The 18,382-nt window shown below is 38.7% G+C and overlaps 1 protein-coding gene across 1 annotated transcript; it reads right to left on the bottom strand.

The window, feature by feature from the left end:
• Positions 1-1,498: 1,498 nt before the first annotated feature.
• Positions 1,499-3,692, bottom strand: LOC110820179 (Galactose oxidase/kelch repeat superfamily protein). Its single transcript, XM_022049610.2, is given in 7 exon segments — positions 1,499-2,065; positions 2,067-2,122; positions 2,125-2,215; positions 2,217-2,359; positions 2,361-2,452; positions 2,455-2,707; positions 2,710-3,692. Coding segments are annotated over 7 exon segments (1,074 nt in total). The 5' UTR covers positions 3,013-3,692; the 3' UTR covers positions 1,499-1,929.
• Between the last annotated feature and the right edge of the window lie 14,690 nt (positions 3,693-18,382).

The raw sequence follows: 18,382 nt of genomic DNA, 5'->3' as shown, positions 1-18,382 counted from the left end.
TATATATATATCACAAATACAGAAAAGAATATTAAGCTAATTAAAAGCAAAAATTTATCTGTGTATTACGAAACCATATGTATTAATACGTACCTTCATATGTATAATAATCCCCCAAGACCAAATGTATATTCATACAATCTGAAGCCACGAATGCCCATGTATGTATACACCGCAGCTGAAATTGTGAAGCTTGTTTCCTTTTCCATGAAATGGAACTTATTAAGACAATTTCTGTGTTTTATAGATCAAATGTGGCAAAGTCAAAAGCTAGGAGCTATACCTCTATATATAAAATGTTACAACATTCTACAGAAAAATATTATACTAATTATTATTAATTTGCACCATCTATATTAATATTTTTTGTGTTTTACTGATTTTGGAACATTAACATTAAAAAAAATAATAATAAGTTTTCATGTTTTATCAACTTACAATATGTTATGTTCATGAGATATATATATATATATACATATATACACACACCTAGTAATATATATTCATTCCCATTCAGTTTAGAAACAACCTATATATATATATATACACACACACACGCTGTAAGTAAAAGCTGAGAATTGATACCTGTCAACTCATCATTTTCTTAAAATTATTTAATATTTAACATGAAAAAAATTAACATTTTTAAAGATAAAAATAATTTTTTAAGTAAATAATATTGAATAAAAGTAAAATGATAATATGAAAATTATTCTATGCATATTTATATGTTTATTAAAAAAATTTTCCACATAAAATAGGATTTATATTATTTCTTATATAACTACAAAAATTATTATGCGCATATTTACTAAATTCTAGAATAAAACTATACCCTTCTCTTCACATATATATATAACACACACACACGTAAATATATATATATATATATATGTCGAAGTTGTAATAATTAATTAATTAATTTTTAATTAAATGGTAATTAATTAGCTAGCTGGTTTGGCCATTAATTAAAGACAACTTGATTGCTTTACAGATGGAAATGGTAATTTACTAGAAGACAATAAGTAATTAATAGAGTCAATCCTCATCAGTTTAGGATCAGAGCTCCTGCAGTCTGCAGTTTGATTGGTTAATTTAAGACTCCACAGTAAGCGCATACATATATATATATATATATATTTCCTTACGGCCCCTCAAGCATATATAATTTCTTTCATCTTAATTTAATTTGACTAAACTGTATAGATTAGGAAATTTTTAATAAAAAATCTTGATGGTTGCGTTAATTAGAGAGGGTGATTTGAGGAACACGAGGGCGAGGTCTCCAACTCAATGCTTGTGGTTTCGGCATTGAGAAGAGTGCATCTTTGCTCGTACACCACACTCGGTTCAATATTAACAATATGCAGCTCACTAGGAAGTTTCATTCTCATCAATGCCACCGTAAAACTACTCTGTCAATACATATATATATATATATATGTAGATACATACATATATTTATATATATAAATATCTCAGTTTTTGTAATGAAATATTTCTGGGAAAATAATGGGTCATGCTGGTTATTAAGCCCAACGCGGCCCAATTAATTTTTCATATATCAAGTAACTACAATCCAATTCCCTTACCAGACGAGGCACCATATCTCCTCTCACACCCAGCAACTCAATTTCTGTAATGATCTTACTGTCAGTTGATTTGTATTTACCATAATGACTCCATCAACAACTATCTTCAGCACTAACATAAATACATGCATATACATACATATATACGTAATACATAAATACTGTATATCTAAAAGTCTGCAAATTATCCAGTGGAATTGTTCTGCCTTCCCCTGCAGCAACCATGTGTGGCACAATAAAGATCCATGTACTTAGTGTTGACCAAGCCTCTATTTTGCAATATAGTAATATAAGACCAGACCGTGATCATATCGTAGAGAAGACTCCTTCCTTGGTTTCAAGATGTGAAGCATATCAAGTTATCTTGTACAAGGCACTAAAATCTCTCAGCTGACAGCCTCAACAGACCTCGAAAATATTTTGGAGGCCTCCTACTTATTTCCACCGATATAAAGTTGGCGTGATCTAGTTCTCTGAAGATTGATCCTTCCTGCTAGAAACATATGATTCTGAGTTCCAGCAATCAAATAACACCATCCAGCAAAGACTTGGGGAACTTGGCAGGAATATGCTCCGAGTAACCTGTGTCCATACGATATATAACCAAACCAAGCTAGGAAATGAGAGTCACAATGTGGCGTCTTCAAGGAGCAAAGATTAACAATAGGAGTTATCTGATGGAGTAACAATCTTCCGAATTTTGAATCATACACTACACTGGGTCATGATGCGTCACCATAAATATCACTAGTAGCTATAACTTTGAAATGACCAATCTGTTCGATCCACAAACATAATTAATCATCTTTACTGGTAATAATGCATAATCAGCAATCTTCTCCAAAATGAACTGATTGGGATCCTGAAGAACCAACTTGCCAGAGTGCTCACCGAAGCAAAAAAATGAATGGTATCCTATACCATCTTGTCAATGACACACTAAAAACTAAACTGTTTATGAGTTCTGCAAAACCGATAGACAAAAATTTTCCATGGGATGGCACTGAGAGTCAAGGGAAACTACTATCCTGAAGAATTGAATGCCACCTCTTACAAACAGAGCAGAGGGGAAACATCATTGATGGAGGAACCCGGGTTAAAATCTCATTCAACAAATATCTTCAGGCAACTTTGCCCATATACTCTTTTCCATTTGAACATCAGAATGAAGCAGTTTACCAAATGTAGTTACAGTTTCATCATCTAAACCAAGTGGGTTGGTCTTAATCCCCTTTTGCATAGAATGATTAATGTTCCTTGATCCTACAAGACCTAAAGGGTTTGTATTCGTTGAACAAAACGCCTGCAATAAGAGAAACATGCTTGGGACAATGTTCTTCGTCACGAAAAAATCTGTCCTTTTCGGACTGTGGATTAGATATTCCAAGCCCAAATCAGATAATTCCTCAACACTATCCATAGTAATCAATCCCCAAAATTCTACCAAGCCTGATTTGAAATGTTTACTTGGCACCAAATGTACAACCCTAGTTCATGGCTTATACCCTAAAAGATTCTAACTTTCAAGCTCAAATGTTGATTTCAACATTGTGGAGTGCAGGTTAGATATTCCAGACCCAAAATCAGATGACTGCTCAAAACTATCCATAGTAATCAATCCCCAAAATCCTACCAAGCCCGACTTGAAATCTTATCTTGGCGCCAAATGTACAACTCTAATTCATGGCTTATACCCTAAAAGATTCCAACTTTCAAGCTCAAATGTTGATTTCAGACATCAAAGAACAAACCCAGAAATCAAAACACTAGCTCACTGAAAAATCAGCAGCAACAAAGACTATTCATCTAAAAAGAACCCTAATTGTTAGCCAGATCCACAAATGTCAATCTTGCAGATGACTAAAAGAAACATCCAAAGCAAGGACGAGATAAACTAAGGCAGTGGTTGATGTGACAATGCAGGAATCCAAAGAATGAAGCTTGAATAATTTGAAAGGATTACCTTCAAATTGAAGATTCCTCTGCGTCCGCTTGGTGAAAAAAAAAAGAAGGTTTTAAAAGCTCTACAAGTTAATTTTCTGCAGAGAAATGAGGGAAGAACAAAAGGATACTGTTAAAATAAATTGAAACCTCAAAAGGTAGAAATGTATAATATTGCGCTTCAAATTTTGTTTGTCAGTTTTCTTTTTTTTTTTTTCCTCCACGGTGTAACACCCAAATTTTGTATTTTTAATTTTTAATTTATTTTAATTTTTATTAAACATTTTTGTTTTATTTTATTTTATTTTAATATTTAATTTATAAAATTTTAATTTAATTTAATAAAAATAAAAATAATAATAATAATAATAAAATATAGTAAAATTATTGTTAGAATTTAATTGAAATTGATTTTGGGAAAAAAATGCTAAAAATTTGAATTCTAGAGGTGTTTTTGAAAAAAAAAATCGAAAACTGGGGGTCAAAACGTAATTTAAAAAAGTTGTGCCACGTCAGCAGACCAATCAGCAGCCCCGACCAACCAAAACACGCCGCGTGGCAAGGAAGCTGACGTGGGAGGCCACACGGGACGGAGCCACGAGGGCAACCCGCGTGCACGCAATCGAACAGTCCAGATCTCACGCGTACGGACGGCCCGTATCTCACGCGCACGGAAGGCCCAGATTTATTTCCATTTTAATTGCGATCGGATGGTCCAGATTAAATCATGATGGACGGCTAAGATTAAAAGAGGAATGTTATAAATAACCTCACCCACACCCAACCCCAAACCCTAGCCGCCAGTACCTTCGCCGGAGAAGAAAAACCAGTCACCGGAGGAGCCGGCTGCCACCACCTACCGCCGCACAAGAGGATTTTTCGACCGCCAAATGAGGTAAATTTTCTCATCTTGGCTCGTTTTTTCGATGCTGAATCCGGAAAATACCGTTGTGCCGTCGTCGAAGCACGGTGAAGCCATTGTACCGGAATTCCGATATTGGCCAAAACGGCCCTGGGTCTAATTTTGTTTTTGGGGACACGTGCAGTTACCGAAAACGTGTTTCAGTTCCTGGGAGAAAATTAAGGGAATCTAGGGACTGCCCGTAGGCGCAGTGTAAAGCCGATTTCAGACTCCGAAACAAGTAAGGATTTCTCACCCTATTTTCTATCATGGTATTAAAGTTCAATAAATGATAAAACGATATTCGTGAAATTAATGGATGTGTATAATTGCTTAAGGTTGTTTATGGAGCCCGAATCTGGTGTATTTATCGGTCAGTTGTTGTTTGATCTATTTTATAGTTTTAAATGCAGTATGGTATCTGATGTGTTTATTTTATAGTTTCATATGAATGAATCATAGTTTCTTTTATTATGGTTTGAATTATGGTGAACCTGATATTGTATTGTTTTGTTTTGTGTTCATTATTGGTTTACGTGTTTGTGTATGATTGGATAATTGAGACCAAGAAAAATGAAAAAATGTATGTGAATTGATAAATGGATAATGTCGACAGCCTAACTAGATATCCTGGGAGATGGTGGACGGACCGGATCCGTAGAGAACCCTACCGGGAACGTGGTCTCTCGTACCGGACGGGGTATGGAGACTTTATGATTTGGTGCCCATACCGGACGGGGTATGGAGACGACCCTGGAATTAAGTTATTAATGTTAATGATTCACGTGTAGCGGGGACCCCCTATGGATCCCCATGGATACTAGTAGGCTGGTAAAAGAGAAAATTTGTTGTCTGATTATTGAAGTACAAAAGTATAACATGTGTTACGTTACAAAGTGTATATGATTTTATGATGGTTATAATGTTGTTGCTTTCATATGTTATTTTCACGAATCTTACCGAGGTAAGTGGACAGTAGAGGTTTTTATTATTAATAAATGATTTTATTATAAATTATGCTCCATTGGTCATTTTTGTTTTCTACCAACCTTTACTTATGTGGCAGTGAGATAGTGTGATATCTTTACTGGGCTAGTGTAGCTCATTCCTTACTTAACCATTCCAGATCAGGAAGACGTGGTTCCCGAGCCTATTCCGCAGGAAGACGGCGAATTAGACACCTAAAGATTTTATAGTTCTATTTATAGTTTTCATTTCGAGTATTTTTTTTAATTAGCTTATTCTTTCATACGTTGAATACGTTTATGGTTATTGAATAAGGGATGTAAATCAGAATTTTTATTTCGCTTCCGCACTTAGAATTTTTAATATATACATCTTCATTTTTATTTCGGGGTAATTACAGTTGGTATCAGAGCCGCATTCCTCGGACTCATTCCTTACACAATAATGGTTAGAGAAATACCCACCGATAAATCGTTACTCAACTCTTCCTTGTGAAATGCAGGTGCAGAGAAATGAGGAGAGGAAGACCCCCACTAAACCGAGCAGCTCGGGATGATTCGCTTCGGGAAGATGTGGACAGAATATTTGAGATGCTGGAAAGGATCATGGTCGCCCAGTAAGGTCGAGAGGAGAGAAGGGAGTTACCCGATCCTCCCCCACTACCACAGGTTGAGCCACCGTTACAGCAAGCGGATCCCCAGCCACCCCGGCACGAGCCTGCTCCACCACAGTACCACCCGGCACCACCGCCGTAGTGTGAACCGGTGCCCCAGCCACTATACTGCCTGGCACTGCCACAGTACAATCCAATGCCCCCATTATATCATCATGTGCCACCACAGGGTCCCCCAGTCTATCCCCAGCCGGGCCTAGTCCCTCTTCCACGGGACCCAGCTCCTTCCTTGATCGACCTAGGCTACATAGAGAGGTACAGGAGACTGAACCCTTCCACTTTTGTAGGGGGATCCTCTTTCGAAGATGCCTAGTAGTGGTTGGCAGAGACTGAAAGAGCTTTCAAAACCTTGGAAGTGGTTCCTGAGTAAAGAGCTGCCCATGCTTCTTACATGCTGGTAGGGGAAACAGGTCGTTGGTGGGAGCTCAAGCAGACCATCCTGCCTATACCAGCCACTTGGGAGCAGTTCTTAGCGGCCTTCCATGTGGAGTATCTCCTTGAGCACATCCGACACTTGAAGGAGATGGAGTTTGTTCAGCTGGTCCAGGAAAACATAACGGTATCGGAATATGCTCGTAAGTTCTTAGAGCTGGGCCGATATTCTCCGGAGACATTGATGGATGAGGGCAGGAAGGCCAGGAGATTCCAGTGGGGCCTCCGCCCAGAGATCAAGCAACACTTATTGGTACTGGAGCTCAAGACATACTCAGCCGTTCTAGCAAAGGTGCAGATTGTAGAGAGGAGTTTCAACACCCGTCCTCAGTCAGCAGGGAGTCACCGACCCTCAGCTCCACCCCGCAGACCAGCACCTACTGCGCCGGTCCAACCAAATAAGATGCCTAGACCAGTGATCCAGGCCCCTCCTCAGGCTCTAGGGGTAGCACATGGAAAGATCTGCCAGCACTGTGGCAGAAATCACAGGGACCGACCATGCTATCACCTCAACAACACCTGTTGCATATGTGGTAGTGCCTAGCACTATGCGAGAGAGTGTCCAAGAAACCAGAACCAAAGAAGACCTCCTTTTCAGGGCAGGGTTTATAACCTTACCCAGCAGGATGCCGACGCCGACCCGGACGTGGTACATGGTATGTACACTATCTGTGACCATATTACTCATATTTTATTTGACACTGGTGCATTGCATTCATTTATTTCACATATTTTTACATCCAAACTTAATGTATCACCTGATAAACTTGATTTAATATTGTTTGTGTCTACTGCTGGGAGTGAAACACTATTAGGGGAAGTTGTCTGCAGGGCTTGTGCCGTGGAGATAGCAAATAGGAAACTGAGTGTAGACCTGATAGGGTTAGACACGGGGGATTTTGATGTAATCTTAGGAATGGATTGGCTAGCGGTGCATCACGCCACCATAGATTACTTTAACAAGAAGGTTGTATTTAATCCTCCCAATGAGGAGCTATTTACAAATTAATAAAATCATTTAGTACTTATTCCTTGATGGCAAGTTTCCTTAATTTTCTAGTACCTTAATCTTGCTGTTTTCTCTAACTAGGCAAGCCCAAGAAGGAAATTTGTATCCAAGAGATTTCGGTAGTCCGAGACTTTCCAGATGTGTTTCCGGATGAACTACCCGAACTACCAGTAGACATGGAAGTCGAGTTCACTATAGACCTACAGCTAGGCACTCAAGCCATTTCGGTTGCTCGTTACCGCATGAACTGCATTGAGATGGAAGAGCTGAGGAAACAGATCACTGAATTGCAAAATAATGGTTTTATTATACACAGTGTGTCCCATTGGGGTGCCGGAGTCACTTTTGCCAGGAAGAGAGATGGAACATTGAGACTGTGTATTTATTACAAAGGATTGAACAAGGTTACAATTAAGAACAAATATTCCCTTCCTAGGATTGATGACCTCTTCGATCAGCTGCAGGGTGCACAGGTCTTCTCTAAAATAGACATGCGATCAGGTTACCATCAGGTGAAGATAAGAACAAAAGACATCCTCAAAACGGCCTTTCGAACCAGGTACGGACACTATGAGTTCCTGGTCATGCCATTTGGGCTAACCAACGCCCCGACAATCTTTATGGATCTGATGAACAGGGTCTTCAGAGAGTTTTTGGATCAATTTGTTATCGTGTTCATTGATGACATCTTAGTCTACTCAAAAAGCAGAGAAGAACATGCTCACCATCTTGTCCAAGTTTTGTAGGTCCTCAGAAAAAAGAAGTTATATGCAAAGTTGAGTAAGTGTCGATTCTGGTTTGAGCAGACCGCCTTCCTAGGACACATCATATCGAAGGAAGGAGTATCAGTGAATCTCGAAAATTAGATGCCATACAAAATAAAGTTATTATCTACTTTAAAAGGACTTTGATATGGTCAAGCAATTGGATGCCATACAAAATAAATTACACACACACACACATATATATATATATGTACATGTATATGAAAACCATAATAATTTACTGAATAATTTATTTCTCTTTTCTAGAGCAATCATTGATTTTGTAATCATCATTCCCTTTTTTTTTTTCTCAATAGCTTTTGCTTATGTCTATGATTAATGTACACTAAAAAGCAATACCAAATTTTGATAGAATCATATAAATCTTTGAAAAAATAAAATAAAATTTCTCATTAAAGAATTTAATAAAAAAATCATGAGTATATATTTATGTGGTTAATTATTTAAAATTTTCACATTTAATATTTATAATTTTTAAGTAATCTTTTAATATGTATAACTCGAATTTTTTTTAAAATTTTAAATAGCATTATATATCTTCTGTTCATAATTAAACACGAGTTATAATTTAAAATTTAATTATATAATTAATTAAAAATTAAATTTTATTTTTATATTTAAAAAAATTAAATAAATAACTACCGTATTATTTTCATATTTAAAAATTATAGAGTGAATAATATGTAGCTAATTAAAAATTAAAATCTATTTTTATATTTTTAAAAATTAAATAGATAATTATAATATACTTTATCATATTATTTTATTTTTTATACTTTAAATTTTAAGTAGATAATAATTGAAATTATATCTATTATATGAAAATAATATAAATATAGTTTTATATAAACAGAATAATAAAATTTATATTGTAAAAAAAAAAATTATCATATCTTATTTTTACGTAAAACATCTACCCAATAATAAGTACGATGAACTAATATAGTTTACTTTTAATATTTAAATGTTAAACAACTTATGAGTACTCACATGGAAAGTTTCAAACAATCACCATAAATTTGTTTTGTTTAAAACTTTCAAGTGTACATTTTTATCAATAACATGGGTACATATCTTGAAAAAAATAATATATGTATATATCATATGATGAAAACATATAATTATAAAGTTGATTGAAATATTAGAAAATGTAGGGTCCGTTAAAAGCATATAATATATAAGTATGTGTAAGAAAAAAGTAGAATTATATTATGATAGTGTGGTCTTGCTTTCGGCAGCCACATTCACAGAGCGAAAGCTATTTATGAAATGGAATGGTCCCATCATCTGCCATCATTGCTCCAATTCGAATCCTTCAAAACCCATCCTTGTTTTGTTTTGAAAAAAAGGTACAATTATTGGAGGTTTCATATACAATATCATTATTTTCCCATTATATTATATTGATAATATATGCAATTTATAGTTATCATTGAAGATATTTTTCTAATTTCTAAATAATTCATAACCCACATATATAAATTGTAATGCCTAAGTTTAAATTTAATGTAAATTAAATTAATTTAAATGTAATTTTTTTAATTTTAATTTAGAGTAAAAATGAAGTAAATTTGATGGATGATGAAATTAAAAATAATTTTTTTAAAAAAATGTGAAAATCTAGGTTCTGAGAGTATATTTTAAAGAAAAATCGGAAACCGATAGTTGAAATACAATTTAGAAAAGTTTTGTCACGTAGGATGCCCGATCAGCAACCCCGACAAATTAGGACGCGTCGCGTGGCAACGAGTGCTGACGCAGTGCCACATGGGCGATTCTCGTGTCCGCGATCGAACGACTCAGATTCGTTCTCGCGCGCACAAATGGTCCGGATGCGTTCCCTCCCCAAACGTGATCAGACTGCCAGATTTAAACGCGAATAGACGGTACAGATTAGATCGCGATGAACAATCCAGATTCACTCCCTATTTAATTACGATCGGACAGTCCAGATCAAACACAATGGACGATCCAGATTAAATGGGGACGGATATACATAACCCTATTCACACCAAATCCTAACCCTAAATGTCGGACGCCCTCGCCGGAGAAGAAGACCCAGCTGTCGGGAAGGAGAGCCGTCGCCAACCGCCGCCGCACTAGAGCCCTTTCTTATCGCCAAAAGAGTATTATTGAAAGAAAAATCAGAAACTGATAGTCGAAATGCAATTTAAAAAAGTTTTACCACATAAGATGCCCGGTCAGCAGCCTCGACAAACCAGGACGCGTCGCATGGCAACGGGCGCTGATGCGGTGCCACACGGGAGGCCACGCGGGCGATCCGTGTGCCCGCGATCGAATGACTCAAATCCGTTCATGCGCTCACGAACGGGCCAGATTCGTTCCTCCCCAAACGCGATCGGACGGTCCATATTAGATCGCGATGAATGGACCAGATTTACTCCTTATTTAATCGCGATCGGATGGTTCAAATCAAACGCGATGAACGCCCTAGATTAAATAGGGACGGATATAAATAATCCTCTTTACACCAAACCCTAACCATAGCCGTCGGATGCTCTCGCGGGAGAAGAAGACCCAGACGCGGGCGGTGGCGCCGTCGCCGGAGCACGGCGGAGCCAACGTGCTAGAATTCTGAAATTGGCCAAAATTGGACCTTGAGGCTGATTTTGGGTGTTTTGGAATATTTGTAGGTACTTATAGTGCGTTTTGATTCCCGAAAAAAATTCAGGGAATCTAGGGACCGCTAGTAAGCGGAGTCAATAGTTTAGCCTTTCGGGCATCAAATTGAGTAAGAATCTCTTACTCTATCATTTGTTATGAAATTGAAGTTTAATTTTAAATAATATAGTGTTTCGTGAAACTTAAAAGATATCTATAATTAATTATGAGTTACTAATGGAGCCAGAATCGAAAATTATTCTCTGTTGATTTATTTTACAGTTTAAATGCATGATAGTATCTGATTTATCGATTTTATAGTTTGAATGCATGTATTGCTGCCTTACGTGACTACTGTTAAATTGAAAAACTGAGATATAATTGCATTCTCTGATGTATATTTGTTTGTTTATGTGATTACGGTTGATTTAGAAAATAGAGACTAAAGAAAAATGGGAAAATAATGTGATTAAGTGAATGTATGAAATGACAGTCTTTTAATTTACATTAAATTTAAACTTTGGTATTACAACTCTCTCCCCCTTAAAAGAAATTTGGTCCATCAAATTTATCTATTTCACTCACTATCAAACAGCTGGGGATATTGGGCTCTGAAGTCTAATTCTAGCTACCATATGGCCTCTCTCGGTGTGTGATTTTGCTATATGACCTTAACAAAAAGAATTTTTCGGTTGCGAAGTAATATACTCTTTCGGTCCACAATACGGACCGGTACATCCTCGTAGGACAGATCCTCCTAGAGTGGAAGAGGTTTATGGCCCAGGATGTGAGAGGGGTCCGGGTTGTACTTGCATAGTATAGACACATGAAACACATTATGGACCTTGAAAAGTTCTGGAGGCAGTGTCAGTCTGTAGGAGACAATACCAATTCTCTCTAGGATTTCGAATGACCCAATAAACCAGAGATTTAATTTTTTCATCTTGTCAAACCTACTGATTTCCTTGAAATTGGTGACCTTAAGGAATATCCAATCTCCTTTTTTAAATTTCAAATCCCTAGTATCTGCATAACTCTTCTATTTGTTTTGAGCCATTTGAATGTTCTTCCTGATCGTAACTATTTTTTCTGTAGTCTCCTTTACAAGGTCAGTGCCGAACAGTTTCCTATCACCCGCTTTTTCCCAACAGATCGATGATCTCCATGGGCGGCCATACAACGCCTCATCCAGAGCCATGCCAATACTTGCTTAGTAGCTGTTGTTGTAGGCGAGCTCTATTTAGGGTAGATGGTCAGATGAACATCCCAATGGCCCCCAAAGTCAAGAACATAAGCTCAGAATATATCTTGAAGTGTGTGAATTGTCCTTTCTAACTGTCCATTGGTATAAGAGTAGAATGCAGTACTAAGGGATAATTTCGTTTTCATAGCTTGCTGAAAACTAGATCAGAATCGAAAAATGAACCTAGGGTCCCTGTTGGACACTATTGTCACTGGCACTCCATGTAATCTAATTATTTTCTGGATGTACATTCTTGCCAACTTGTCTAAGGAATCGGTCATCCTTATGGCCAAGAAGTGCGCAGACTTGGTAAACCGATCAACAATTACCCATATGACATCATGTTCTAAGCGTGCCTTAGATAATCCTGTCACAAAATCTATGGTGATATGTTCTCACTTTCACTCCAAAATTGTTAATGGCTAAAGTAATCCACTTGGGTGTTGATGCTCCGTCTTGACCTGCAAACATACCAAATACTTAGAAAGAAAGTTAGTTATATCTCTTTTCATTCCGTTCCACCAAAATCAGGGTTGCATACTTTGATACATCTTAGTGCTTTCAGAATGCATGATAAACCTTAAGCTATTGGTCTCTGTCATGATATCTCTTTCCAACTCATTGTCACTTGGAACCCACACTTTATTATAAAATGTGAGCAACCCATCGGCAGAGACTCGAAATTCTGAGTTAACTCCTTATTCTGCATCTTTCTTGAGGGCTGCTAGGGTAGAATCGATGGACTGAGCTTCCTTTATTCTTTAGATTAACTCCGGCTGAACAGTTAGGTGGCCCAATCATGTGACTTTTTTCAAGTCCTGAAGCCGTACCTGTTGTGTAGTCCCTATCTGCATGTATTCTGAAACCATCAAATGAGCTAATGTATTTGCGGTTTTTCTGCTGAGTGCATCGGCTACCACGTTACCTTTACTCGGGTGATACATGATATCACAATTATAATATTTGAGGAGTTCTATCCACCTTCTGTGACGCATGTTGAGATTTTTTGAGTGAATATGTTTTTTAAGCTCTTATGATTAATATAGATCAGAAAGAATTCTCCATACAAATAATGGCGCCAAGTCTTCAAGGCGTGATAATCGCGACAAGTTCTAAGTTATGAGTGGGGTAGTTTTTCTCATGACTCTTCAACTGCCTGGACCTATAAGCTATGATTTTCCCATGCTGCATCAAAACACAACCCAACCCTAGGTAGGATGCATCACTGTAAACTATATATCTACCCGATCCACTCGGCAAGGCCAACACAGATGTAGTAGTCAGCTGCTTCTTTAGTTCTGAAAAACTTCTTTCATAGTACTCGTTCCATTTAAACTTGACATTCTTCTTTGTGAGCCGAGTTAGAGGAGCAGCTAGACTAGAAAACCTTTCTATAAACCTGCGGTAATACCCTGTCATGCCCAGAAAGCTACATATCTCCTTAATCAAGGTCAATTTTTTCCATCCAAGCACTGCTTCAACGTTTTCAGGATTCACTAATACTCCATCCTTTGATATGATGTGTCCTATGAATGTAGTCTGCTCCAGCCAAAATCCACACATACTCAACTTTGCATATAGTTTATTCTCCCTTAGAACCCACAAAACCTGAGTCAGATGGTGAGCGTGTTCCTCTCTACTCTTTGAATAGATCAAGATATCATCGATGAACACAATAACAAACTGATCCAGAAATTATTTGAAAACTCTGTTCATCAAGTCCATAAAGATGGCTGGAGCATTAGTTAGTCTAAATGACATGACCAAGAAGTCATAGTATCTGTACCTAGTTCAAAAGGCTGTTTTGGGAATGTATTATGCCTTGATTTTTACCTGATAGTAACCTGAGCGCATGTCTAACTTGGAGAAGATCTGAGCACCCTTCAACTGATAAAAAAGGTCATCAATCATGGGGAGGGGATACTTGTTCTTGATCGTGACCCTGTTCTGACCTCTATAATCAATACAAAAGCTCAACGTCCCATCTTCCTTTCTTATAAATGTGACTTCGGCATCCCAAGGGGATACACTATGTCGGTTGAATCCACTATTCTGCAATTTTATGATCTGTTTCCTTAGTTCCTCCATCTCAATGCAGCTTGTGCGATAAAAAGCAACCAAAATAGGCTGGGTGCCTGGCTGAAGGTCTATGGTGAGTTCGACTTCTCTGTCCACTAGCTGTCTAAATAGTTCATCCGGAAACACATCTGGAAAGTATCAGACTACCGAAATCTCTTAAATACAAAATTCTTTCTTAAGTTTGCCTAATTAGAGAAAACAGCTCGGTTAAAATATTTAATAATAAAAAAAGTTGTCATGAGGGAACAAATGTTAAAACAATTTTATTAATTTGTAAATGACTCCTTATTAGGAGGGTTGAATACAATATTCTTACTAAAATAATTTACAGTGGCGTGAAACGCCGCTAGCCAGTTCATTCTTAAAATTGCATCAAAGTCCCCTGTGTCAATTTCTACTAAGTCCACACTTAATTTCCTATCTATTATATCTATGACACAGGCCCTGTATATAACCTCCCCCCAGTAATGTCCTACTTCTAAGAGTAGATACAAATAACACAGAATCAAATTTTTCAGGCAATACATCTAATTTTAATGTAAAAACATGTGAAACAAATAAATACAATGCACCAGTATCAATAAAGACATGAGCAAAATGGTTACAGATAGTTTATGTACCATGTATCACGTCCGGGCTAGCTTATGCATCTTGCTGAGTGAGATTGTAAGTTCTGCCCTGAATAGGAGGTCTGGCCTGGTTCTAGTTCCTCAGGCACTCCCTTGTATAATGTTGGGTGTTATTGCATATGCGGCAGGTGTTGTTGAGATGATAACAGAGTCGGTTCCCATGATCCTTACCACAATGCTGACATATCTTGTAGCATTCAACTGCTGGAAACTGAGTGGGAGCCTGAGTCATCGGCCTGGGTCTCTTTTTTTGTTGAATATGTGCAGTAGGTGCTGGTCTGCAGTGTGAGGCTGAAGACCTGAGGTTCCCTGCTGCTTGAGGGAAGGTGCGAAGGCTCATCTCTGCTAACTATGCATTGGCCAGAATAGTCGAATAAGTACTGAGCTTGAGCACAAACAACAGCTATATGATATCAGGACATAAACCCCACTCGAACCTTCTAGCATTCCTGCCTTTGTCAATCATGCTCTCAGGAGAATATCAACCTAACTCTAGGAACTTGCGAGTATATTCTGATACCATCATGTCCCATTGGACCAAGTGTGCAAACTTCATCTCCTTCAGATGTCGGAGATGCTCTAAGAGGTACTCTGCATGAAACACCATCAGGAACTGTTCCCAAGTGACTGGAAATGGTAGGGTAGTCTGCTTGAGTTGCCACCAGTGGTCTGCTTCTTCCACCAGCATGTAGGTAGCAAGGATGACCTTATGTTTGGGGATCACCCCAAGGGTCTTGAAGGTGTTCTCTATCTTAGATAACTAGAACTCGACCTCTTCAAAGGAGGATCCCCCTGCAAAAGTAGAAGAATTTAGTCTTTTTATACATTTCTATGTAGCCTGGGTCCATCATGAGAGGAGTTAGGTCCCGTGGATGAGGGACTGGGCTTGGCTGGGGATGGACTAAATGGCCCTGTAGTGGTACTTGATGATACGGTGGAGGCACCGGATTGTACTGTGGTGGTGCCGGGTGATGCGATGGTGCCAGGTGGTACTATAGAGGAGCAGGGTCATATTGGGCTGGCTCGGGATCCTCCCGCTGCAGGGGTGGCTCAACCTGTGGCAGCGATGGAGGGTTAGGTAGCTCTCTCATTTCCTCCTGAGCCTGCTGGGCAGCAATGAGTCTCTCTCTCATCTTAAATAACTAGTCAACATCCTCTCTAGGCGAACCCTCTCGGGCTGCTCGGTTTAGTGGAGGTCTTCCTCTCCTCGTCTATCTGTACTTGCATTTCACAAGGAATGGTTGAGTGACAATTCATTTTTTTTGGTATTTCCTGTAACAGCCCCGGAAATAAAAGGAAATGTATATATTTATTCTAAGTATGGAACCGAAATAAAATATATTATGATTAACGTCCCTTACACAATAACTAAAACGAATTAACGTATGAAAGAATAAACTAACTTAAAGGAAATAGTATGAATTAATGCTATAAGAAAAACTAATAAATTATTTGGCTTCTACTCGCCGTCTTCCTGCAGAACGGGCTTGGGAACCAAATCCTCCTGATATGAAATGGTTAAGTAAGGAATGAGCTACATTAGCCCAGTAAAGACATCACACTATCTCACTGTCACAGAAGTAAATATTGGTAGAAAATAAAAACGACCAATGGAGCATAATTTATAACAAACTCATTTATCAATAATAAAAATCTTTACTGTCCACTTATCTCAGTGAGATTCATGAAAACGACCTATGGAAATAATAACATCATAAATATCATGAATTCATACATAATCTGTATCATAGTACATATCATACTTTTGTATTTTAATTATCAGTCAACGAATTTCCTCTTTTATCAGCCTACTAGTATCCATGGGGATCTATAGGGGGTCCCCGCTACACGTGAACCATTCACATTAATAACTTAATTCCAGGGCCATCCCCATACCCCGTCCGGTATGGGCGCCAAAACCATAAACCACAATACCCCGTCCGGTATGAGGGTGAAACGGGCCGTCCCCATACCTCGTCCGGTATGGGCGCCAAAACACATAAAGTTTCCATACCCCATCCGATATGAGAGACCACGTTCCTGGTAGGGTTCCCTATGGACCCGGTCCGTCCACCATCTCTCAGGATATCTAGTCAGACTGTCGAAATTATCCATTTATCAATTCACATACCTTTTTCCATTCTTTTATTAATCTCAATTATCCAATCAATATAAATACGTAAACCAGCAACGCACACCAAGATAAGGCAACACAACATCGGGTTCATAATAATTCAAACCATAATAGATTAAACAGTTATTTATGCATAGGGAACCACAAAATAAACAATCAGATCTATATTGCATTAAGACTGTAAAATACATCAAATAGAAACAGACCGAGAAATACATCAGATTCGGGCCCCATTAGCAATCTTAATTAATTATACATATCTATTAATTCATAAAATACCGTTTAATCATTTATTAAACTTTAATGCCATGATAGGAAGTAGGGTGAGAGATCCTTACTTGTTTCGGAGTCTGAAATCGAGTTCTCACTGTGCCTACGAGCAGTCCCTAGATTCCCTAAATTTTTCTTCAGAAACTGAAACATACTTCTGGTACCTATACGTCCCCAAAAAACCCCAAATCAGACCCAGGGCCCTTTCGGCCAATTTCAGAAATTCTGGCACGGCGGCGATCTGCCTCGGATTGGCTGTTTCCGGCCTTTTTTGATCGAATTCGGTCAAACTTGCATTGGTTCTCGTGATAAAACACCTTTAGGGCCCTCGGTGGGCCAAAAATTACAGAAAATCGAGGCTTATTGTCGGTGAGGCTCTCGGGTGCGGCGGCTCCTCCGGCGCGAGTTGTGGTTTAGTGTTTTGCTCCGGTCAACCTGTAGAGAAAAGGACGGTGGTCACAGTGGTATAAAAATTATATCGAACGAGAATCGGGAAGGGCCTTATCGGAGGCAAAAATTGAAAAAACTCGCGGTGGCGCCACTGGGCTTCGGCGGTGTTTTTTGACCAATTGGCCAGTGGTTTGGCTCCAATTTGGCTACAAGGAGGTTCAACATCGAAAAATAAGCCAAGGGGAAAAATTTTACCTATTTTGGCGGCCGAAAAATCCTCCGGTGCGACGGCAGGTGGCAGCGGTCAGTTTCTTCGGTGGCTGGGTCATCTTCTCCTGTGAGGGTTCTTGCGGCTAGGGTTTGAGGTTGGGTGTGGATGCGATTATTTATAATTCTTCCCTTTTAATCTGAGCCGTCCATCATGATTTAATCTGGACCGTCCGATCGCGATTAAATTAGAAATAAATTTGGACCGTCCATCGCGATGCGATCTGGACCGTCCCTGCGTGATCAAATCTGGACCGTCCGCACGCGTGAGATCTGGGCCGTCCACGCGCTCCTTTGATCTGGGTCGTCAGTGCGCGCGGGAACGGATCTGGGCCGTCCGATCGCGCGCAAACGGATCGCCCACGTGTCTCCGTCCCGCGTGGCTTCCCGCGTCAGCGTCCCTGCCACGCGGCGTGTCCTGGTTGGTCGGAACTGCTGACGCGGCTGCT

Source organism: Carica papaya, chromosome 1 (genome assembly GCF_054855325.1).
Source record: "Carica papaya isolate Zhongbai chromosome 1, ASM5485532v1, whole genome shotgun sequence".
Taxonomy (NCBI): domain Eukaryota; kingdom Viridiplantae; phylum Streptophyta; class Magnoliopsida; order Brassicales; family Caricaceae; genus Carica; species Carica papaya.
Note: the sequence above shows the minus strand (reverse complement) of the source record. Positions and strands in the feature narration are given on the sequence as shown.